The sequence below is a fragment of the Ylistrum balloti genome, unplaced genomic scaffold (genome assembly GCF_031769215.1).
Source record: "Ylistrum balloti isolate Yb309-2 unplaced genomic scaffold, AGI_CSIRO_Ybal_v1 Utg370008, whole genome shotgun sequence".
NCBI lineage: Eukaryota > Metazoa > Mollusca > Bivalvia > Pectinida > Pectinidae > Ylistrum > Ylistrum balloti.
Window position 1 is genome coordinate 1,287,640 of NW_026782082.1, and position 26,229 is coordinate 1,313,868.

At 34.7% G+C, this 26,229-nt stretch overlaps 1 protein-coding gene across 1 annotated transcript in view; it reads right to left on the bottom strand.

Moving 5' to 3' along the window:
* LOC132548300 (transmembrane 9 superfamily member 1-like) overlaps nt 1–26,229 on the bottom strand; it is a 32,322-nt gene that overhangs the window by 5,603 nt on the left and 490 nt on the right. The window contains exons 2-10 of the mRNA XM_060212156.1: nt 21,847–21,936; nt 21,391–21,472; nt 7,491–7,595; nt 4,410–4,528; nt 4,078–4,190; nt 3,108–3,171; nt 2,622–2,693; nt 2,007–2,154; nt 1,082–1,207 (exon numbers count right to left, since the gene is read on the bottom strand). Of these exons, the coding sequence (XP_060068139.1) occupies nt 1,082–1,207; nt 2,007–2,154; nt 2,622–2,693; nt 3,108–3,171; nt 4,078–4,190; nt 4,410–4,528; nt 7,491–7,595; nt 21,391–21,472; nt 21,847–21,936 (919 nt within the window). The remainder of the gene's footprint in view (nt 1–1,081; nt 1,208–2,006; nt 2,155–2,621; nt 2,694–3,107; nt 3,172–4,077; nt 4,191–4,409; nt 4,529–7,490; nt 7,596–21,390; nt 21,473–21,846; nt 21,937–26,229) is intronic.

Genomic DNA, 26,229 nt, shown 5'->3' on the forward strand with positions numbered 1-26,229 from the left:
AACAGGTACTCCTCCACAGGTACTCCCAACAGGTACTCCCCAACAGGTACTCCTCCGCAGGTACTCCCCAACAGGTACTCCTCCACTAGTACTCCCTCACAGGTACTCCTCCACTAGTACTCCCCAACAGGTACTCCCCCACAGGTACTCCCTCACAGGTACTCCCCCACAGGTACTCCCCAACAGGTACTACTCCACAGGTACTCCCTCACAGGTACTCCCCCACTAGTTCTCTCCCACAGGTACTCCCTAACAGGTACTCCTCCACTAGTACTCCCCAACAGGTACTCCTCCACTAGTACTTCCCAACAGGTACTCCTCCACAGGTACTCCTCCACTAGTACTCCCCAACAGGTACTCCTCCACTAGTACTCCCCAACAGGTACTCCCCCACAGGTACTCCCTCACAGGTACTCCCCCACAGGTACTCCCCAACAGGTACTACTCCACAGGTACTCCCTCACAGGTACTCCCCCACTAGTTCTCTCCCACAGGTACTCCCTAACAGGTACTCCTCCACTAGTACTCCCCAACAGGTACTCCTCCACTAGTACTTCCCAACAGGTACTCCTCCACAGGTACTCCCCCACTAGTACTCCCCAACAGGTACTCCTCCACTAGTACTCCCCCACAGGTACTCCCCCACTGGTACTCCCCCACAGGTACTCCCCTACTGGTACTCCCCCACAGGTACTCCCCCATAGGTACTCCTCCACAGGTTCCACCCCCCCATAGGTACTCCCCCACAGGTGCTCCCTCACAGGTACTCCCCCACTAGTACTCTCCCACAGGTACTCCCTCACAGGTACTCCCCCACTAGTACTCTCCCACAGGTACTCCCCCACAGGTACTCCCTCACTAGTACTCCCCCACAGGTACTCCTTCACAGGTATTCCCTAATCACCTTAATAAATATTTTTTTCTACAATCATCAGTAGTCAGCTTTTGCCAAGTCTCCAGTTATCTTTGAATTTTGATCAAATCCATGCATTGAGAATTTTATGTTGATCATCAAAACAAATGAGACCATACTGTGCCCAACACAATGTTTTCATACCCCTGAGCTCAATGTTAAACTTACATGAAGTGAAAGCAAACAGAATAATTCCAGCTGAATTGATGGCACCATGTCTGTGGACATTGAACATTCCAAGGATAGCCATCATCATTATTCCTGTGGCAAGAGCTAAAAACTGTGTGCCCACACCTAAAGGAAAATAAGATTAAAACAGTGTTTACATAACAGATGTAACTAAACAGCCCTGAAGAAACTATACAGGTACACCTAGTGTTATTGTTATGTCAACTTAAAAAACAGTTTATATCTCACAATCGTCTCCCTACTAACAAATAATTTTAGATAGTTCTTCAACCTTCTTTCTATATTGGAATCATGATATTACATAGAACAGCTTCAATAGGTCCTGTTGCACCACTGGGCGTTACAATATAATATATAATTAAAGACACTGTCAGTCATATACTTTCTCTTGTATTTCAAGCTTAGACAATGCTAGCAGATATGAGCATGTATGTTGCCCAACATCAGCAAAACATTTTTGAGAAGCACATAATTATTAAATATTTTTCTTTTTTTACAACATATGTGAAATTCAACTATTGGCCTTTAATGTCCTTCATATTGGATGTTATTAACTTTATAATCAGAATCATAAGGCCTTAATGCTTTGATTAATTTGTTACAGAAATGTACCAAAATCGTTGTCAAAAAAGTGTCAAAAGTGGTCTTGTCAATTAACATGTCATTAAGTTACATCAAATGACCAAATGGAAATGAGGCTCCCTAAGGGGTTTTAATGAAGATTTTGCACCTAACATCTACTGATGGCACTGAAGAATTTGATAATGGTGTACAGAATTTTAATTCAGATTTAAATGATAGCAAAGTGTCCCAATATGTTGACCATAGCCATTTTGAGTCAATATGAAATATTTCCATACATAATCCAGCAAATATCAAAATGAGATATTGTATGCATACTTACCTAGGATAGCACAGAAAAGACTTTTAAAACTAGGGAACCTGAAAACATCACTGTGGATAATTTTCCATCCATTATCATCATTATCTAAATCATCGCTCTCCTCCTCGTCCACATTGTAACGTGCAAAATCACTCTTCAACACTCTAGTCTGTGAAAAAGCAAAAACAAGAGTAATACAACTTTTTATTGATAAATCAAGAAAAAAGTAAAGTTTTACACTCAGCGAAGTAAAATTTAGTGAAGTTTAGTCCATGTTGGACTCTGGGGTATGTTCAGCAGAGTGAAATTGGCCCAGAAAATTTAAGTCCATGTTGAACTTTGATTTCTTTTCAAATAAAGATCAGGACAATCCCTTATGTATTTAAAGGTTTGGTTTTACTACCCTAGTAACAAAGACATAAATAGACATAAGTAAAATTTATTTCCAACTTTGTTTGGTAGCTGTGGATCTGAAGATGCAATGTATATTTCCATAGATTAAAATCATGCCTAAATCTCTAATTTTATCTCCAATTGTGACAGGATAAATCAATAAACATTTCTTTCCAAAAAACCTATATTTTTTTTTAACTTTTTTATTTGATAAGGTTTTTAATTTATAAATAGCTGACATACCAGTATAATAACAACAAAACCAATCAAAAGAAACACCAGCACCATGGAGTTGATGATGGACAGCCAGTGGATCTGTAAAACAACAATCAACAAAATGTAATGTGGGATATAGGGATACAACCAATCAGAGTCACTGTTATATAGGAGATACTAGGATACAACCAATCACAGCCAATGTTATATAGCAGATACTGAGATACAGCCAATCACACTCACTGCTATATAGTGGAAACTGAGATAAAAACAATCACAATCACTATTATATAGTGGAATACAGAAATATTACCAATCATAGTCACTGTTATGTTGCATATTGAAAACATGGGATACAGAGATATAATCAATCACAGTCACTGTTGCATATTGAAAACAAGGATATAACCAATCACAGAGTGTGTGATTCTATATTGCTTTAGATCACTGTAATTGGCTTTAAACAGGCTTTACTGTAAAAGAATGAATTCATACAGAAAATATTGGCCTCACCTCTAGTGTTTTTGGGAAGAAGCTGTTGTCTCGGACACGCTTTCCTCTTTCTTCATATTTCATTCTGAAATTGAAAATGAGCCCAGAAATAGACAGTGACTAATACTATAGAAGACTAAACAGATCAGCTGTTCCTTATCAGTACATTTTCTATTGATTTCAGAATGTTTGTTTTTGTAATTAAGTTAATCAGTTATTGAGCGGAAACATAATAAAAACATTTTATTTGATTCCCTATCAGAGTTGATTAACCAGTCAGTAACAGACTGTCCCGTGTCAATGTACTGATATAAACGACCGTTAGATAAGATGCACAGGAAAATTGCTTTACTGAGTAAATTCAAGTTAAACCAAAATTTCTTCTGAAAACTGACACAACCTATGACCACTAAATGCTGATATGACACCTGGGTAGTTGACCTCCGACATTTTAGATGACCCCTAAATGATGATATGACCCCAAATTTTCTTAATGATCTCTTATAAGATGTCCTCTGACTTCTTGGATGGATGACTTTTGACCCCTGGTCTTCTATATGACCTCTCAATGCTGCTATAACCTTTGACTTTCTAAATGACCTTTCAATACTTAGATGCCCCCCGACTTTCTTGAAGACATATGAATGCTTTAATGTTTTCTGACCTTCCAGATGACCTCTACAGTTAAAATGATATATGTAACACAGAAGTAAACAGTGATTATTTTAAGCCAAGACCAGTCAAATTTCCCTCTTTTCATCTTAACTCCATCAAATGAAACTGAAATCATGAGTGAAACAGAATCTAAGTGTTTACAGACGAGTACCTCCAACTCTCTTAATGCCACTGATGTAAGTAGATTTATTCATCATGTGAAAACGCTACAACACGCACACTATATAGATAGATAAATATCATTGATCAATGATTCTTGTTAAAACAATAAAGGATCACAGTTCATGAACTTTTTGAAGACATCACCAGTACATACTCTGTTTTGTGCCATTTGACACTGTAAGTAAATGCCACTTCAAATGGAGCAGTGACAGCTGAGTCGAGACCTACAGGTGCTTGTTCCTTTGTCGTTACATTGGCATAGATAATCTATTAAAAAAGCAAAGAATATACCATTTTGTCAACATTTTGTATAAGTCTGATATCAATTTAAATGTTCTTTTTCACTGCATCTTGCAGGAATCTCGCAAAAAAACACAAAAACTAGGATAAGAGGTTTTTTATCACAAATTTTACAAATTATCAAACACTAGAAATATGAATTATTACAACTATTATTATCCGAGTTAACAATCTCGACACACTCACCTGGTCACCATTGTATTCTATATTGAAGTTGAGGTGGGCCCACAGATATATCTTGTGTGTATGTGGCAGGTATCCACCCTCTTCTAGGTGTCCTATGAACCCTCGTACCGGGATATCATCTGTATCGTAATCAGGATATATTTAACATACATTGATCTAAATTAAAAGACACTACAGTAACTGTTCAAAATATTGTAAAAAGAGATCCCATTAGGATCTATGGGATATCAGCATTCATTATTGTTTGATCTTCATTTGCTGTTTCAAAGTTGGACCTTTCCCCATCTTTTCTCTGATTTCATTAATTTCCTCTTAATGATATGAAATTTGAGAATTCCTCTCAAGAAGTAGTAATCACAATCTTCGGTTGCTGTCAAATACAGATGGTCGCCTGTCAATATTTTGTTTATCTGACATTCCTAAAACCAAAAAGGCACAAGATCGGACCAAGGGAAACCTAAGATCTGAGGGAAATCCATCCAGTACTTCTCAGGACATAGTGATAACAAACTGTTGATGCTTCTCGGGACACTGTTACTTTCAAAATCCAAGATGGCTACCTATCATATGCAATTTGAGGGTGATCTATCAAGTACTTCTCTAAAAATAATGATAACAAACTACCCCTGTCAAAATCCAAGATGGCCTTCTGTTAGCAATGTTGTTAATCATTTTGTTTTTCGGATTGGTTGGAATATGGGATAAAGCAGAAATAAGGACTAAAGTGAACACACAGGAAAAAAACTGAGAAAGACCTAACCAGTACTTATCTAGAAATAACAAAATATTAATACCTAAACCAAAGATGGTGACTTGTTGGAAATGTTTTACAAATTACAATCATCAGATGGTTGGCTAATAAAATACTACAGAGATAAATTTCATTTCCCCAATGACCAGTTATTATAAGTACAGTGGTAGGCAGAACATATAAGGCATTAAGTCGGTCAGGCAGTGGGGAAATGACAAATATTCTTGCCCTCTATTAAGTCTCTCAGGCAGTAGAACAAGGAAATAAGATATTCTTGTCCCCTAATGGTCAAGTATTGCAAGATCCCATTTCGTTTTTCAAGAGAAGGAATATGTTGTATACAAACAAAATGGCAATTGCCATCAACACTTATATAATGGAAGAACACATATACTGACATTTACATAACATCCATAGATTAAACATCCAAAAGTAGAAAAAGCTTGACAATAGTTAAAAATCATGATTGTATATTGTTTACATATATTTAGTCAACTCATCTAACATGCAACATGTAATTATAAAGTAATAAATTAAATTTTACATAAATTTCAAAATTTTCAAAGTTTTCTTATTAAAATTGAAACTTTAATTTTAATATGACTCTAAGATATGGCAATATGCTCTAAATTTAAATATATGTCATTAAATGTCCAAGAAATATCTTTTTGCGAGCTGTCAAATACTTAATGTCTTTCATCCCGAGATTACTGTATTCGTGTTTGATATGCAAGATCATCTTTTCCATATATCATGAGCCACATAAATTTAGCTTCCTGTAATAACTAATCTTAATTAAAATTTTAATCTCATTTTAAAATTTGGCGAGACAGGTTTCTATAAATTTTAATTACCTTTGAGTGTCCAACAATAAAAATCATGAAATGTCAAAAATCTGCAAGATTTCTATTAGTATGCGTGAAAGATTCAGAATCCCAAATAGATCGGGTCAGAGTGAAATTACTCTACTGTCTTTGGTACCCATTCCTCCCTGTATATATTATCATTCATACTATTTTAATAAGAGCAATAAATAAATTTCATAATAAAATTTATTAGTAACTTACTCTGAATACAAAATTCTTAACTTATTAACACAAGATATATGGTAAAGTTAGCTACATTTGAATGTCCATGAATTAATGACTTAAGCCGACAAAAATCTTTTCGTTTTACGTACATTGAGCATGATCATCTATCATTTATGATAAGTAGCTATAAATCAAGTTTATGAACAAATTTACTTAATAACGACATCAAATTTCAAATTTTAATCTCATTGCCAGTGGTTACAGCAAGAACACTGGAGACATCACTTGAATTTTAAAAGCATTTAAAAATAATTTTTCAAGACCCTTTCCATATTCAAAGCATGCAGTGGGACTAAAAGTAGCCGGCATGTGCAGTACCAGCTAGGATAAGCTTTTCTTATGATATACCACTTTTATTTTCCAATTGATCTACAAAAAACTTTTGTTGATATGAAGGTTGTTCAGTATAAATATATATGACAGTAGGTGTTTGTTAGATTTAATATCCTGTGGACAGCTACAAATGAAGGAAGTCTTGCAGTTTCCTTATAAAGATCACACAATATTGTTTTTTCCCCCAATTTCTGTGAGTCATTTAAAACAATATGCTGACTCAGCAACATTTGTAAACCTTTTGATCTTCCATTTTTAAATCAGTTTAGTCCTTTGATTTTATATCGGTGAAAGTGAACTTAATATCTTGTGGTAGGTAAATGTTTTCTTTCACATCACTCTCAATCAATGAAATCTGCATGAATATATTCCCAAATGAACTTTTAATTATAAATTGTATCCATTAAATAATTAAAGGAGACTGACAACCTTTATAGACATATTATTACATAGTCAGAATAACATTGCATCAGAGAAGACAAGAGGTATATCGGGTCTGTATTTTTCAAATTTTCTTCAAAGGTTAAGTCAGACTCCCTTTTAGGATGGAACTGAATCAGCAGAGAAGACAAAAGGTCTATTGGGCCTGAAATGTTCAGCTTTTCTTCCAAGACAAATCCCACTCATCATAATAAAATTCTGTTAAGAAATATTTCTCATTCTACACGCTGATGAGTATTGCTGTGTATGTATAAGAGCCTCTTGGTGATTTGGAATGGGTCAAAATGTCGGGGTTTAGTAGGTCAAGGCCAATTACTTCAAAATTAAAACATACTGTACAATCACTCGACTATCCATTCAGGAATCCTCACCTCAGTACTACCACCAGAAATCTGTATATCACATAGTGGACAGCTATAATACATGAAATGGGAGGACTACATTCCTGAAAACTTTGTAACATACCTATTACAAATTCAAAGTAGTACATGTCCTCAATAGCATCTCGCAGTAGTTGTAGCTCATCCTCCGTGTACGCTACTTTACATAGTTCCTTTTTGTCTTCATTTTCTGTAACCATAAAAATCAATTACACATTAAACATTCAAATATAAAAAACTTGATATGATAAAATATGTTCAAAATTATCACAGCCGTGGTTGCCAACCTATTCTCACCAAGTACCGATTCTTGTCAATGCGTATTGACGACCTTTTGCACGAATTAATACTTGGCTCAAAAAGGTTGACAACCAGTACAATTGCATGCTTTACAGATATTACCATATTTTCAGGGTTATATGCACATCGGTATATAAGCACTGAGCCAATTTGTAACAATTTTTTCTATTTGATCCTCATATTAGCCGCACTGGACTATAAATCGCACCCTTTCTTACGATATGGTAACCGTTGTGTTGACCAAAGTTTGTTGATATAACAAACAACAGAAGGAAATTTATCATGATAGACAGTGAAACATTTAATATAGGTTTGCAAATGAATTATACACAAAAAAATAGTATAATTTTATCGATGTGTCTCAAAAACATAAAAAAGCAATTATCCAACTTGTTTGGCTTGGAAGCCTTTAAAGATTGTCTATGTACAGATATAGGGACTGATGTTACGTATGGTTTACTTAACAATCTCTCCATCGATGTCTGTAGTATATATGATATTTTCGAAGGCCCTTCCATGCTGACAAAATTCTTATATTCCCATATTATTTCTCCTAAGTTACATGAAGCCATTCTTATCGTAAACAAGCATGGCAGTTTTCTTGAATTTGACCTATCACCTGATGACCTATCGATCCCAGGATGCATCAGGCTATTGTAAACTTCCGCTATGGCTTCTGAAGTAACCACGAAAGTTTAGAAGTTATTTTTGTGATTCATATTAAAAGGTTTGATTAATTAAATCCACAAGAATTTTGATTTATTTCAATCTTAAAATCATCGTGTATGCGATGACGGTTCTAGACGATCTGTTTCAGTGACAAACACATGATTGACATGTACTCATAAAAGATTCGGTAAGGTCTCGTACTCGTATGCTTCATTTTTTCCCCCTCTCAATTCTGTCGATTTTTTTTTTGGGGGGGGGGGGGGGGGGGGTCCATATATAAACCGCACTAGTACATAAGCCGCACGTCCGACCACCAATCTGCAACTTATAATCCTGAAAATACGGTGCAATGATTAATATATCCCAACATTCGTTCTTTGATGAAATTACACTATAAAGTTGAATTTGCTTCTCATATACATTCAAACGTCGTACAACTCTTCAAAATATTTCCAGAAGCAATTTCAATGGAACTTTCCCAGTAATTACTAAAAGTTAATTTCAAAATTAATACTCAACAAATCAAAGGGAAGTAATCCAGTTTGGTCTCAAAGTGAAGATTGCTCATCACAATTATTTAACCTCGGTGTCACGTATACCTCTTTTACTATGTAATATTCTGTATATAGGATCATCATAGAACCAGCTTATAGAAAGTCCCTGGTGACAAAATTAGGATGTCTTAGATATTCAAACTGTAAAATTTGGCAACCACAAGGTCATATTGGTCTTCTCAATTTCCCTGTAATCACACAATAGTGTGAATTACTGGATGGAAGTTAGAGGAACCCTCACAGATAAATACAAGTCAGGTCATACAAATATTTTTTTAAAAAGGTAAGATAATCAACTGAGTACAGCATTTCATTACTGCGTAGCCTTCAGATGGAAATGGAAATGTTAGATTTCACACCCAAATTTAATTTCCAACACAAGTATAAATTGGAATTTAAGCTTTAAAATTAGGCAAGATCTGGAGATTGTACTAGTGATTATCCATGGGGCTTACAAGTCAGCGCGAAAAACTGCGGATAAGTGGGATATATAGCCTTTCCCGAAGCTATAGAAACCCGTTTCGTACACAAAATTACCGATATTTTCTGCGTAATTTTAATCTACTTTGAAACAAAAAAAAAATTAGCCAATCTTGTCTGCCACTCGAATGATTTATGAACTTAGTTTAAGCACCTCTTCGCATTTTTCAGATAGATGGTGGATCAGGGAGAATGACGGACACCAGATGAAACGTGCAGTTTATAATCAGCTTATAGAACGGCTAATAACACACAAAAACAAATCTCACGATCGGATCAATAGTCTCTCTAAACTCTGGCATTATCTCGATGCTCTCTGGTCTCAATACAATTACCACAAACCACATGCTTTGTTTTCACGAAACATTTTATAGAATTAAAAACAAATAAATTGCCACTGATACTATCTCTTCGGAACAAAATGTTAATGAATAACTCAAAAAATATTGATTAAAATGATATGGATAAAATCAATTAACTCAAATAAATACTTCATTTTTTAATCCTTAATTGAATGATAGCTTATGAAGTAAATGAAACTACTTAATGATAATACTAGAAGTTCCTGATAATAATCAAATAACATGTGTGAGACATATGTATATATATAAGTATATATATATACACGCATCTCACACATATTATTTGTTGAATTGTCTCGATCAGCATGGATATCGTTTACAGGATTAGATGGAATATCTGACATTTGTGCTTTTTTTTTTAGCTTTTTGAAAATAAAACAGGATTTTCTTTTTAGAAATATTTAAGATATATCAAGGACAAAAATCCAAAGAAGCAACCAAAAATACACCAACATTAATAAGATACATGTTTGAAGATTGACGAATCTCTGCATACAAAACTCTCAACCAATGTGTTAAAACTACAACTTATACTATTCATAGTACAATAAAATACCTTTGTAAAACCCCTTTGTCTCTAGCATAGCTTTGGTCAGTTTTTAATTTCACAAATTTTTTTTTTATTCCATGTTATTTCAAGATCTAAAGCTTAGTTATGGCATTGGGAAAGTTTTGTAAACTCTGAAACATAAATTTCAAACATATTTAATCACCAATATGTCTACAGGTAAAACCAGTCTAATGGCTTAATCATGAAAGTAAATGAATCTTCTTTCAACTCCACAAGTCATCAAAAACATACTTAATCTATCTAACCACTATTGAAATAAGGCATTCAGGGGAGACAATTACAGCAGGTACACTATCACAGAGGGAGAGAATTATACCTAATGCACTCCTAACTTCTTTAATCCTGCAAACTTCTTTTGAAAATGAAAATCATCATGATCCATACCAAAAGTTTACTAGTATTAATTCTTATCTTTAATTATGTTAAATATATGAAGTTTTAAATATCATTTAAGTTAATCTAATAAAAAATGAAAATTACAAAATATTAATGTAGAGAAAATGACAGCTGGACATTTGTTAGAAGGATAAGCATATCAAATGAGATTATTTACCATAATGGACACTTTCAAATTTTATGTTTCCAATATCAAATCATGAGCTACTAGTTATAAGAATTTGTTTATAATCCGAAATAGATTATACAGAAACCAAACATATGTTATTTGTTTATTTTGATAAATTAAATATAAAGAGTTTTAACAGATCCAATGCCCATCTAGGATAGTATGATCATTATCTCATTAAATCTCCGATTCAATATTGAAAATCCTATTCCCGAGGAGATCAGAGTCAGTAGATATCAACTTCAGACGGCCTAGTGATAATGAAAATACACTCTATGCCCCCAGGGCCTACATCCTCAAACGATTAATCGGCTAAAAAACTGAAAATAAAATTTTACATTTGCCCCATAGACATTAAAATGAAGAATGAACATCACCCATGAGATTTAATAATGTTCCGTGCCCAGTTTCATGAATGTTCCTTAACTTAAAAGGAAAATTTCGGGATTTTTTTTAAACATAAAGCATTGTTGAACTTTCCAACAGAGAAACTTAAATTCAGGCAATTTACAAAAGTGTAAATGGGATCAATTATTGTCCTGTAATAAGCCAATGAGGTCAATGCATTAACTCAAAAGAAGGTGGTGGGCTTATTACAGGACAAGGAAAAAGTCTGTTTGATTTTTAAGGAACAGTGATATAGACTGACTTATCACCAGGCATGGAGTTATAAAGCTAATGGATTAATACAGTAAGACTTATAGATAATGCCATTTTGTTGGTTTTTCAGGGAAATTCATCATTATTTCTCCCACCTCAGCTCATGTAGGACAGACATGTCCTATGTGGAACACCCATGGAGGATAAATCTATCCCACATGACTGCACTCGGTGACCTCAGTCGGCTATCACAACTTACTCAAACCGACGAGTGGATGCTTTGTTTGCAGGTTCCGTAATGCGCGACTGTAACACCACAGTTAACATTAACTATAACAATCCTTGTCCAGTGAACACAAATAAACGTCAGAGGATCATCTATGACTCTGATTCTGACCTGAATGAACACACGCGTGAAACTCGCACCATTGCAATTTTTCGCGTGCATAAACAATTGACGTCATTATAAACTGGGAAATCCCCTTTTTGTCCATGACATCGCGGCAAGCCTATCCTACCTTAATAAATGATACAGAGTTAAATGTTGTTCAATACAAGTATTTCCATGTATCTATCTCTAATTAAAATATTTAATTTCCACAAAATTAATATTTCTAATGGTTATTCACATTGCGTTTGTAGTCTGTCATTTTTGCTCTCGCGGAAGAATGTAGATTTTTGGAAACGTGAATGGTGATATTCATGCGCCATTCAGACACTTGTACAGTGGGATTTTTTTTTTTACGTTGTGGCAGAAATAATGGGGTGGGAGAAAAATAATCAACCCCTACCCTTAGAAGATGTGACAAAGAAATCTTCAACCCATGGGGTGATTTTTTTGTAGTCTAACCCTCGGCAGAGCCTCGGGTTAGACAACAACAAAAATCACCTCTCGGGTTGGAGATTTCTCTATCACACCCTCAGGGTAGGGGAAGATTCTATTAATACCATATTCTGCCTAATAAGTACACCTGCCCCTATAAACACACGCCCACCTTCATTCAGGGAAAAGGAATGGGTTCTATACATCATTGATCTACCATACAATCTTCCATCTTCAATTCATACATAAATGATAATGGAAACGTTTTGAAATTTTTTTCCATCCAGGTTTCAAATAGTAACTTTTTCCGGTACATGGTTTCATCAAGTGCATCCCTTTTGTGGTTTTGTAAATGTACAATGTGCTTATTAGGTCAAATATGGTTTACACATTTTTGAAACATATATTGACATGTGTCCAGATTCCTTTTATCAATGGTAAAACATCAAATTTTGATACATGTTTTCATATCCATTCATCGAGAGATTCCAGGAGGATCAAGTAAGCATCAACCTTCAAATGTACCTCCTTGGTTCTGTTTGATCTTTTCCTATAGTTATTTACTGTAAAATCATTGATTTTTGTGGGGGATTTATTTTCAGTGATTTTGTTAGTACTTTAAATCCATGAATTCATAAGTTCACCAACAGCTCAGTATATTAACTGTGAAATAAAGTGTCCATGAAATTGTAATTTTTTGCAAAAACCACAAAAATTGAGCTACAAGAAAATATCGGATTTGACAAGTTATGATGTTTATGTCTATTGTGAAAATGGTAAAGCTTGCCTCACATCATTTAATTGGAAGCTATATTCCAATATACTGATATTTGTACAGAAAATAACATATTTCAACAATGGTACCAACAACTTGGCATTCGATGTGATCAGATTAGATCTGACACAAAAAGTCCAAGTCCAAATTGTTTAAAAAAAACTGACCTTTTTTCTCCAAAATCCTTTATAAGGATTCCTGTAAATAAACCCTAAAACCCAAACCCCAGCACCCTAGTACAATTATAAAAGAACAAAAGAACTTTCTGATGCCTTTAAACACTTGCACCAAAGACTGAACATTAGATTTAACATAAAAAGTTCTTTGTGTTTAAAATAAAAACAAAAAACTTTTTTTTTCAAAAAAATCATTCATTCTGACTCTGGAAAGTAATAGGTATCCCCCACAGACATGCTGAAACCAAAATATCAATACCCTAGTACATTTATGAAGGAGTTTACTAATTCCTTTCAACACTTGCAAAAAAAAAAAAAAGATAACATTTAGAAACCGTCATTGACGCAAGAGCTGGGGTGACAATCATTAACATATGCTCTCCGTCTCTTCAAGGCAAACTAAAAATGTGCATGATAATCATTTCATTTCTGTGATAAATATATAAAACAAGGGGAAAAACCAAAACATGAGATTTAGGAAAGTTTTCTCCATTACTAAAATAATTCAAATCTAGCTGTAGAATGTTTTCAACAATATTTCTTTTAATATTATTTGATTTTTTTTACGACAAAAGACAACACGGTGAATCAAAGTTGAAACAAAGTTGTAAGCTCAATGAAGAAGTCTAAAGTCAAACTAATGTAATAAAAGCTAAAATTATACACAAATTACCTCACTCTAACAGATACAATGGATGATCAATGTGTTGTATCACTATTCATGCTTTCAATCATAAATTATGACTGTAGAGCGTGGTGATCACCTTAGAACTTAAGTTTTATTTAGGTAGCCATGCAGTACCTTTTCATACCACTTGGCAAGAATTCAAGGGTTAGATATATAGTCATATATCTTCTTTTTCGGATTGTGAAATTTAACTTACAAGTTTTTTTTTGTTTTTTTTTTACTCATCTTATGAACAAAGTCACTTTAGATCAGAAGAGTTGTTTTTACAATTTTCTGTTTTAATATGTATACCCGAATGATGCCATTCACTGAATAAATATTTCAAAATGATCAAGTTTTCTTTGAGAATGAAACCATCTTGAACATCCCCTTCGTTAAGTTATCATCCCCTCCATTACATGGAAATTTAAGATCACAAATGATATGATTTTCATTGTTGAACCAACGTCCTACTTCTCCATAAATATCATATGACCTGTTACTTTCAACTGTGTCACAATCAAAAGCAAACACTCCAACAATTTTTAACATGAAATTCTGAATGTGTTCATTTTTTCTTTTTATTCAAGTAAGTCTTTGTGTCATTTTGGCTACTAGCAATATAAAGATTTTTTTAAAATTTTGATTTTACATAAAACAGGGAAAAAAAACCTAGGGTATGGCCTTCTGTTTAAGATAGTGATAAAATCTGACTGATTAACTTGGATTTTTATCCGTATTGTCGTGTTGCGTGTGTTTAATTAGATCAATGGGTAATCACTACATAATACTGCGAGGATGATTGGCTATAATCTCAATGGACATGACATTGAGACATGATCTATGGATTAAGCTTAAGTCTGTCATTTACATCACACACAAATCTTCATATCACAAAGCTTCATCCTGGCAGGGATAATGTAAAATCAGGTAGCTTCTTCCATCTTTCTCCTCCTCATGTATCACTCAGCTGTCATAATGGATTTCCGGACAATAGATTTCATTTACAGTGATATTCAAACAAGCCTTCATGTTGTCCAGAACAACTCCATCTCCAATTATAACTGAAGATATGACAAGCTTATTGTCTAGCACTGTAACCAATGTGAATTGTCAGTCATCTATGTATTACTAGCTGTTTTACAACTACTTAATTAACTTCTAGCATTAGTGTACTAATTATCTACTTTACTGTCCAACAACACTGATTTATTCAACTTCAATTATGATAAATCTAGAGGATGGCAGAAGGTATACTCTTGAAAGTGTTAAAACAAATCCTTATTATACCAAATCAAAAGCAGAACATAGTATATGTATATTACATTTAATTCAATGTTGTAAGAGCAACAAAATACAAGAACACATAACAAACCATCTTCTGGAAACTTAACATCTGATTTCATTAAAAAAATTGCTGGAAAACTCTGAAATAGTTTGTACAGGTCAAATTTGGTAGCTTTACAGTATTGCAATATTGATATCACTGTCAACCAGTCAACAAAGGACCTTCCCACTTTCAGTCTACACAGTCCCTGCTGCCAAGTCTACAGTTCATGGACCCCAAGCTGACATAGTCCCAACTCCAATCTATACAGTCCCTGGCCCTCTCTACCGAGTTCATCCTTCCTCAGTCTAAAACCAATTCCAACTCCTAAGTCTACACATTCTCTGTTCCTCAGTTTACATAGTCCCTGTTCCTCAGCTTACACTATCTCTGTCCCTCATCTACACAGTCCCTTTCCCTCATCCTATGTAGTCCAAGTCCCTCAGTCTACAGTCTCGACCCCTCAGTCTACATAGTCCCTGTTCCTCAGTCTACACTATCTCTGTCCCTTATCTACACAGTCCCTTTCCCTCATCCTATGTAGTCCAAGTCCCTCAGTCTACAGTTTTGACCCCTCAGTCTACATAGTCCCTGTTCCTCAGCTTACACTATCTCTGTCCCTCATCTACACAGTCCCTTTCCCTCATCCTATGTAGTCCAAGTCCCTCAGTCTACAGTCTCGACCCCTCAGTCTACATAGTCCCTGTTCCTCAGTCTACACTATCTCTGTCCCTTATCTACACAGTCCCTTTCCCTCATCCTATGTAGTCCAAGTCCTTCAGTCTACAGTTTTGACCCCTCAGTCTACATAGTCCCTGTTCCTCAGTCTACACTATCTCTGTCCCTTATCTACACAGTCCCTTTCCCTCATCCTATGTAGTCCAAGTCCCTCTGTCTACAGTCTCGACCCCTCAGTCTACATAGTCCCTGTTCCTTAGTCTACAGTCCCTGTCCCCGTCTAAACTGTCTCTTTTTCTAATCTGCACAGTTTCTTCTCCTCAGTCTACACAGTTCCTTTGTCTCAGTCTACATTGACCTTGTCCCTCAGTCTACATTGTCCTTGTCCCCCAGTCTACATAGTCCTTGTCCCCCAGTCTACATTGTCCTTGTCCCCTAGTCTACACTGTCCCTCTCCCTAATCCACACATTCCTTACCTGTCTGTCTAACACAGTCACTGCTCCTCAGTCTATAGTCTTTGTTCCCAAGTCTATAAAACTCCTCTATCTACACAGTTCATTCCCATCCCTACCCTTCATTTTCCACACTAAGTGAGTCCCTTTTTACAGTTTATAGCCCTCCATATTACTTGTAAGTCTAGATTTGCCCCTTGCCGCCACTGGTTGACTTAGCGGCTGACAAACGTACTGGGTGACCATATACATCAGGGATGTATGAAGCCGATTATTACCTGCGTGTAAAACACACAGGGACGTGATACAGCAGATTATCTGCATTCCCTGATTTTGATGAAGATGTGTTTTGTAATCAGCTTAGTTTTTTTTCTCTCGCCTCTAAAATCTGTGAAAAGACTTGGTTATAATCCTGTTGACGAGGGATGCCTTTGATTTGATGATGGTAAAACCTTACAAACAGCCTACCTCAGCCCTGTGTCACCCACTTCTGATGAAAGCTTGCGCTCATTTGGTTTAAATCCTATTGGAATACATAATCTCAATGTGAAAGCCTTGGGAATCAATGTCCTTTGTCCATTTCAATCAAGTCTGTATACAACACTAACATACGAAGAGAATGAAAGTCATTGGATAAGTTTTCTCACAACAAGTCAATCCTTATTTTAGGAATTTAAATATGTCTCTTTAAAAATCAAATATGATGTTTTCCGAATATTACATATCACTTCTACTTTAAAACAGGTGTTAACAAGAGGCCCATGGGGCCTGTAATGCTCACCTGGCTTTGGTTGGCTAAATCTACATCTGAACTAAAGGGAAAGGAATTCTAAATATCTAAGAGCACAACACACAACTTTTCTATTTTCATATTGAACCCCAATCCTTTGTCCTTAAGGAGTCAGTCCAACCATTTATGCTTCTGACCAAATTGAGACAGAATACTGCCATTTTACAGAAGATGTGGGATTAAAAAATTTATTCTACTTTCTCTATAATGGGTCTCCCCCTACCCCTCGTGACCCAAGGGGCCAGAACCCATCATTTATATAAAGTTATTCTCTTTTAGCCAAGAATGTTTTACACCAAATCTGGAACAAATGAGCTAAAACAATATTCCATTGCGGCTGAATCATTAGGAAAGCAATATTGATACAAGCAAGATATGTAATCACTACATATAGCTAATACACAACATTTTCAACTGCTCTTCACTTTTCTAACTTCACATACAAGTTACACATACTTTCTTTTCATTTAGCCTCAGCAGTCCCTAGAGATGACTAGAAAACGGCTTATAGTAGAATGACTAATTATTGTAAGGGAGGTAACTCATAGACAAGGGGGTTGCTTTTGCAGTAGAAATGAAAATTCTTTAGCCTCAGCAGTCCCTAGTGATGACCACAAAACAGCTAATAGTAGAATGACTAATTGTTGTAAAGGAAGAAACTTATAGGCAAAGGGGTTGCTTTTGTAGTAGAAACAAAAATTATTTAGCATCGGAAATCCCTAGTGGTGACCAGAAAACAACTAATAGTAGAATGACTAATTGTTGTAAGGGAGGTAACTCATAGACAAGGGGGTTGCTTTTGTAGTAGAAACCAAAATTATTTAACCACAGCAGTCTCTAGTGATAACCAGAACGAGGCTATTAACAGAATGACAAACTGTTGTAAGGTTGGTAACTCATAGCCAAGGGGGTTGCTTTTTTTAGAAGAAACGAAAATTCTTTTGTCTCAGCAGTCCCTAGTGATGACTAGAAAATGGCTAATAGTAGAATGACTAATTGTTGTAAGGGAGGTAACTCATAAACAAAGGGGTTACTTTTGTAGTAGAAACAAAAATTCTTTAGCATCGGCAATCCCTAGTGGTGACCAGAAAACAGCTAATAGTAGAATGACTAATTGTTGTAAGGGAGGTAACTCATAGACAAGGGGGTTGCTTTTGTAGTAGAAACCAAAATTATTTAACCACAGCAGTCTCTAGTGATAACCAGAACGAGGCTATTAACAGAATGACAAACTGTTGTAAGGGAGGTAACTCATAGCCAAGGGGGTTGCTTTTTTTAGAAGAAACGAAAATTCTTTTGTCTCAGCAGTCCCTAGTGATGACTAGAAAATGGCTAATAGTAGAATGACTAATTGTTGTAAGGGAGGTAACTCATAAACAAAGGGGTTGCTTTTGTAGTAGAAACAAAAATTCTTTAGCATCGGCAATCCCTAGTGGTGACCAGAAAACAGCTAATAGTAGAATGACTAATTGTTGTAAGGGAGGTAACTCATAGACAAGGGGGTTGTCTTCGTTGTAGAAACTGAAATCACGTAAACATATATCATTCCAGGTGGTTTCACTAAAATATTACCATTCCAAAAGATTTTAGAAATCACAGTATCTTTTGCAATTTTTCACGTAAATACGAACTTTCACAGCAAAACAAACTCTGTCCTTATATAATTAACAGTTTCATATCCAATACTTTGTGACTCACTATACTGCCAGACATAGTAGTAAATAAAATACTGTAAACATAGTTTATTTATACAGCAATCCAATGCTAATGCATTAACACTTTTTGGCAAATCAGTGCAATGACGAATTTAGGCATTTGTAGTAATTGCTTAACAACATACTGAAGCAACAGTAAATGCAATCATATTTTGGTGAAATATTTTTGGCATGAAAAGGGCTAGAATAACATAACCAATAAAACAGGTACAATTGCAGTATGTATCGATGTCTGAGAAAAGTCAGGACCTAACAATTTTTATTTTTAAACTTACTTCAAATAAGTAATTTTCTGGATAAATTAAATCATTACACATGATATTTGAGTATCCTGAAACTGAAAGCTATGAACATTTTTGATCAGCACCAGTTTGTTTCATTTTTTCCATTATTCCCTGAACTAATCTGACTGACATTCACTTTCACATTTTGCCATAGAAAATCCTAAAGTCTCTTATGCAGATATTAAAGATAAGAATGATGGTAAGTTTGGTGACAAAGACAGATGATATATCTGTTCCACAGAATTAGGTCATTTGACTATTCAGTCTGTGTCTAAGTTATAACAGCAATATACCATGAAGTATAAGGAAGCAATCACTAAATTCTCATACCGCAAGGGTTAACCAGAAACAGCCATTTTTTTTAATTTGGCCTTTACATGTGATCTCCTTAATACTAGTACTTAAAGTGTACTGACGTAAAACAAAAGTCATGCATAGTTTCTATTCTGTCTAATGTCCATCAAAGGCCTTGTTTCATGCAGTTGAGAATTAGGTCGTTTTAGCACCAGGATGACTTGTATGTAAGACCTATTACATATGTATGGATATTACTTATATATATAGTACCTCTCTCAGATATTGCCTTATCCGACCAAATGAGTTTTGAAATAAGTCTCGTTTCGTACACGGAGTATATACCTATTATAAGTACTTTAGTCGATGGAAGAAAGGTTGATTACCTATCTTTGAAACTTACTATGTACAATGCTGATGGTTCTTAGGGAAGTGATGCCTTCACACCCATATTAAACCTATTGACCACCAATTTTCATCCGCTTATCCAAAATAATTCAATTTTGAAATTTTATATCCGATTGTTCATGATATTAAACTTTCAATATCTTGCTTTCCGTGTAACAAAATCCAAAATATGGAAGCAGCTGATGATTTCCTATATAAAATTTTATGTTCATTTAATTTTTGAAATCTCTTGGGAGAGGGGAAACCTTGTTTAAACAGTCAAAATTTCTGTTATTCAGCATTTTTATTTTGAAGTCCATTTAAACTTGCTATACCTTATTTCAATTATTTGAATGTGTAACATCTAAGCATTGCGACACTTGGCCTTACTTGAAATTATCATGAAGTGCTATAACTCATATAGCTAATAAAGAATTATTCTGCAGACATTTTTTCCAATATCATAATGTTATTTTTAATTACAAATTAAATAGTGAAAAATTTAGAACTGTCAAAAAAAGTCTGACCACAGATTAGGATTAGTGAAATGCAGCACATCTAATATATTATACTGCTTGATGTTACTTTTCAATTTATACCCGTAACCTTGGGAACAACAAACATTTATAATATTGGAGACAAAATCTCCAATGGTAACACAAGCAGCCATTTTGAAAATCATCATTATCCTCAAAATGTGACATGCACAGCTAAGACTCTTATTAAACACATTCATAAAGTTTTAAGAAAATCTATTCTGGAATTCTAGAGGTATAAGGTAAAAAAAAACCAAATCCAAAATGGCCACTGGCTGCCATATTGAATATTCCATCAAATAAAGATGTTGAGAAACAATGTTAACAAAAAAATTGTTAAAGATGTAGACTTTTAGAATAATGACAACAAAAGAAAAGCTATCTAACGAGAGAAAACTGCAGGACAAAACAATATATGCTATCCAATGCCTTAGATGTATTTAAGATTTTTTGTATCAAAAAGAATACAAATTTAATAAGTAAAAAAACCATTGCAATATGTTTTCATGATAAATTATAGCATACCAAGCTTTAAAGTTGCAAGAAATCTTTGGACAAGATTAAAATACTGGAAAAAGCAAACTCTTTCAAATATTATTGAATCAAAATGTCCTTCATGAGAACACACTCTTTAAACCTACCAAGTTTCAAAGAAATTGATTGAAAACTGAGGTAGGAGATATCTGGACAAGATTGAAATGTTAAAATATAAAACAAATGGCAAAATCGCCTTCGAAAAAAGGCTGTGTAGGAAAACACTACTCAATATCATAATGATTAAGCCTGTAAAGTTGGAAAAATCAGCACAAATCAAGGAAGGAGATCTCTGGACAAATGACAGTTCACAATGGATGAACAGACAAATGGACGCCATACCTTAATATGTCCTGTCAAAATTTCTAACATCATGAAAATGTAAGAACGGAGTGTAAGAAAAGTCTTTAACATGATACTATAAGAAAAAATATGGTGTACATACGTTTGAATGCCAGATCATACATAGACAGAGCCATACGGTCGCCATCCAATACTTCTCCCAGAGTCAAACTTTTGTGCTCGATCTGCATGAACAAATTTGCAAGTATATATAAAATATGACACACTGTAAATTCTCAACGACTTTCAGCAAGGTAACAGGAAATTTTACTTAATTTTTGAAAATTTTTGCTTAGGTAGTTGTTCTAGCCATTCTCAGTCATGTTTCCATAGTGATGGTCACCAAATAAAAAAAACAAATTTGAGATACAGAATTACATGGTACATCAATAGTGCATACCAACCGGGTCATTCCATTTCTTTGACATATTATCTACAATCAGATCAGATTTTGGAAAATTCTAATGAATATTGCTTTGCTTTTTCACAAACTCCTTGAATTTCATAATGACTATATTCAGTAAACACCCCTATATACCTTTAAAAGTGTGAACCTTACCTTTTTTGGTCTGCACACTGGAAGTTGGTAATAATGATAGGTTTCATGTGGGTTAAAGTATGGTCCAACTTTATTAACATACATCAGCACCTGCAATTAACAAAGTTACAACATAAATGGTATTTTTGAAAAATTCTTCAGTACAAGAAAGTCAAGGTCAGTTCTGACTGTGTAAAGTTCTGACATGATTATATATAGAAGGTCAGGCACATATGATGAAGGTCAGACACACGTGATGAAGGTCAGGCACATGTGATGAAGGTCAGACACACATGATGAAGGTCAGACACACATGATGAAGGTCAGACACATATGATGAAGGTCATATTTGATCTTGAGGTAGCAATATGGTTATGGTTGCAGTCTCCATTAAGTAGGTGCTTGCATCCTCAATTATCCAGGAAATATGCTCACTATTGCTTTCTGCATCATATGTACATGTGTAACAGGAAGTAATCTCATTTGGGCAGTCTCTTGTGTTACTCTTATACGACAAAGCTTTCAAGTACAACACATGAAATGCGGATGACAGTTCCCATGATGTACAAATTATAACAATATCATATGTGAATACTTTATAATCATATATGATGTAATCCTTGTTGAGACAAAACTGAACAAACAAGTGAGATAATGCTTACTTCTATTAATTTCTATGGCTGATAATGACACAAGACATAGAGTGTCATTTTGACAGGTACCTGGTTACATATGGGTATTTTTGACCCTGGTGACTCCTCCAAGCCAATTTCTATAGGATTTTTTCAGTCAAGTCCAGAGCATCATTTCCAAAATTTTGACAATTCCCATTGCTAAGAAACAGAGTAAGTCTTCAGAATTTGAGCAAGTCCCCCAGGAACAACATGAGTCCAGGACTCCATTGTCAGTGTCCCAAAAATCACTTCAACCTGACCTATGTCTGGGTACATGGGTACTCGTAACAATTTTTTTTGTATTTTACAAATAGCAATTAACCTTTAGAATAAAGCTTTCTGGCACTAAATGAAAGTGTATATATCTTCATTTATAATTGCTACATATACCAAAATGTGTTGATTGTTATAAACCAGATGATATCCACCATTATGTGTCATGACCAGCATACACTGCCTAGTTACGGGTTGATATTAGTAACCCCTGGATCGTTCAGCCAAATAAGCTGTTTTCCTTACAATTAGAACTGTTCACATTGTACCAAAACACAATTGGTTAGTGTCACCAAAAAATAAACAGTAGCAGTGCTTTTATCTAAGTCGCTTTTATTGTAAAAGGGTAGTGGTGGGTATTTTTATTCTATCATTATGAAAAGCAGTGCTGATTTGGTAGGGAATTGTACACTCACAGCTATTCATTACTGAGTTTTTTATTAAAATAGTATGATGCTTAAATATTAGAAACAAGTTAAATCATTTCAAGTCATGAAGAACAATTGTGCTATACAATATAGTGATGAATTGTGCAGCTACACATACTTTTAACAAGGTATGCTAAAACTACATGTAGTTCAAAACCTCAGTTAGATGAAATCTCAGTACACAAGTATTCTTATAATGTAACAACAGGTAAAATCATTGCTTGAAAAACCACAAGCTGTCACAGAAAATTGGGAAGGATGAGTCAAAGGATTTGTTGATGTTAAATACAAATCCTTAATTATAACTCACAAGTACATTAATTTGTTACAACTCTCAAATATGATAATGCACCATGGATTTGATGTCAGGGCCTGACAAACAATACAAGGTATCTCAAGTATGAGATGGGTAAAACAAAATCTCAGGGTTCCTGATGTACCCAGAAACAGGTTAATGAAAAAGGTTAGGGCCAACATCAGGTCAGAATGAGTTGGTTGATAAGTGGGGCACTGTGCGTTGTGCATCGGAAGTGAAACTAGCTGACTAGTAAAATCCCACTCACTGGTGACACTTGGTGTGTGCTGTGATTGAAACTTACAGATTACATACATCACAAGAGCTCAACTCAATCATCTCCTGTACATTTCAAAAAAACACCTACAGTTGTTCTTTAAAATGTGACAAAACTTTGATGGTTATAAACTAAAATCAAATCTAGTAGATTTGTTGTGTTACTTCTGTCAAAAAATATTGATGGAGGACAAAGAGGGGCAATACCATTATACATCCTGTCAGCTGCAAAATACTTCTTCAAAATCAGGCAAATATCAGGTGGTTAAATTTGTAAACAACGCTGAATAAAATCAAAACAGCAGAATGTATGACTAGGATCCTCACAAAACAGGTGCAATAAAAATTTTACTTGTTAATCAGTTTCATACCAGTCATTTAAACAAGGTTTTGAGAAATAGCTGCAACAAATTAGTAACCATTTATCCAGACAGACCAGAATGATATACATGTAGAGTGAAAATGACATAACCAGCATCATTGGAAAAGAATGACTGATACCACAGTCTTCCTCATTATTCAAAATCTTATCAGTAGAGACATAAAACTTTTGTCATGATGAATTGATGCTTACTATATATAATTTGATGCATTAAAGGAATGTACGAATAGGTCAGCTTTATATGAAACATGTTTAATAAAGGAATTGATATAATTATATAATGATAAGACACATTGTACCTTAATGTGTATAATGTCACACATATATAATCTGGACTTTCCATTACTTGTCCACAATTCTGGATATCATGTTGTTAAATAATGAATTATTGTGCGAGATCTATTTCCGTTTATTTTGTGGGTACTCCTGATCAATGACTTCACATGTCCACCAACATCATAATTGGGGAAATGCATTGAGACAGCTTCATTTATCCATGAAATGAAATGTCAACAAAATAGTGCTTTTTGTGAAAAAACTATGATAATGGAGTTCCACAAAAATATATGACTTTACATGTACAGTAGCTGCCAAAACAGCCGTACCTAGCAGGTAACACTTTAAAATGTATCTATCACACCTGTTCATATCATGATCCATGCTGGTCTTAAGTTCTATAAAAACTACTAGCAATCACCCACCTCTACATCGTTACTGCTAATTGGTATATTCTGTCTATGTACCTCCATATTTTACTCAATTATGGTAAGATGCTGGTTAACTAGGGGTTGTAAAGTAAGAGTTTCTTTTCATAATTTTTCATGTTGTAAAAAGGAAATAATCAACAAAATCCACCTCCCATGTTCATTTGTAAAATACATACATTTAAAATGAGCAACATGGAAAACTGGAAAAGATATCAGCAAATCAGGTCAAGCAGCCTCATTAAATATGCACAGAATTTGCCGATAATCAAACTTGAACAAGGGCTTAAGGTAACAAGTCTACCCAGCAGGTCTTCTCATAATTCCTTTGTTCCTTCAAAAGATAACCTGCGGAAACATTTAGTTAAAATGCTGATATATATCAGCCAATCAGATCACAGCAGCCTCATCAAATGTGCAGAATTTGCCGATAATCAAATCCGAATAAGGAATTAAAGTAATAAGTCTACAAAGCAAGTTTCTTAAAAATCTTAACATTCTTTCATACGATAATGCGCAGAAAGATTTCCCATAGAGTGATTAAAGAATTCAGTAAATCAGATCACAGCAGACTATTAAATATGCACTGACTTCACCGTTAACCAAACCTAGCCAAGGGATTAAGGTAACAAGTGTACCAACCAGTCCTTCAAAAGATATTGTGCGGAAAGCACTTCTGGACGAAAGGATGGACGGACGGAAGAAACCCATTTCAATAAAAAGGTTTCTGTCAACTGTTTCTGGTTGTCATCCCTATTTTTTTGCTACCAATTGTAATTTTTTCAGCATTTTGGCAAAAACATTACACTTAATTCTATGTGTTTATTTTGCTCATGTTTTGTTTTGCAATATCAAGAATACTACTACACTGTTGCAAATTCACTTTGACACCTGCCATATATTTACACTGACCAATGTCCTTCATGAGTTGTCTTTTTCAACTAACCAGAAAGTAAACTATTGTGACATTGGCAGAAACATTAGATTTACAAGGACAAGTTTTGAGAGAATCTAATAAATATGCTGCTGGAAAGTAAAGAAATATAGGAATAAATTTTTTATAATATCTTGAACGAATATTCAAAGACCAATATCTGCTTTTTATTTCAGCTCTAGTTAACTTATAAACCCAAAGATCACCATAAATGACAGAAATAAAAGTATTTGCCTGGCATTTATGGAAGTCATAATGGCAATCTGCAATATCGTAATGTTTTCACCTTCAATGGGCCATTATTTTCTGGTAAGGTAATGAAGGTTGATCTTAAGAAAGTTTCAGTATATTGAGGAGCATGAATTTGTGACTATTGATCATGATGGGACAGGAGAAGAATTGGTAAGCAAATAATCTCGTTTTCATCCTTATTTGTCT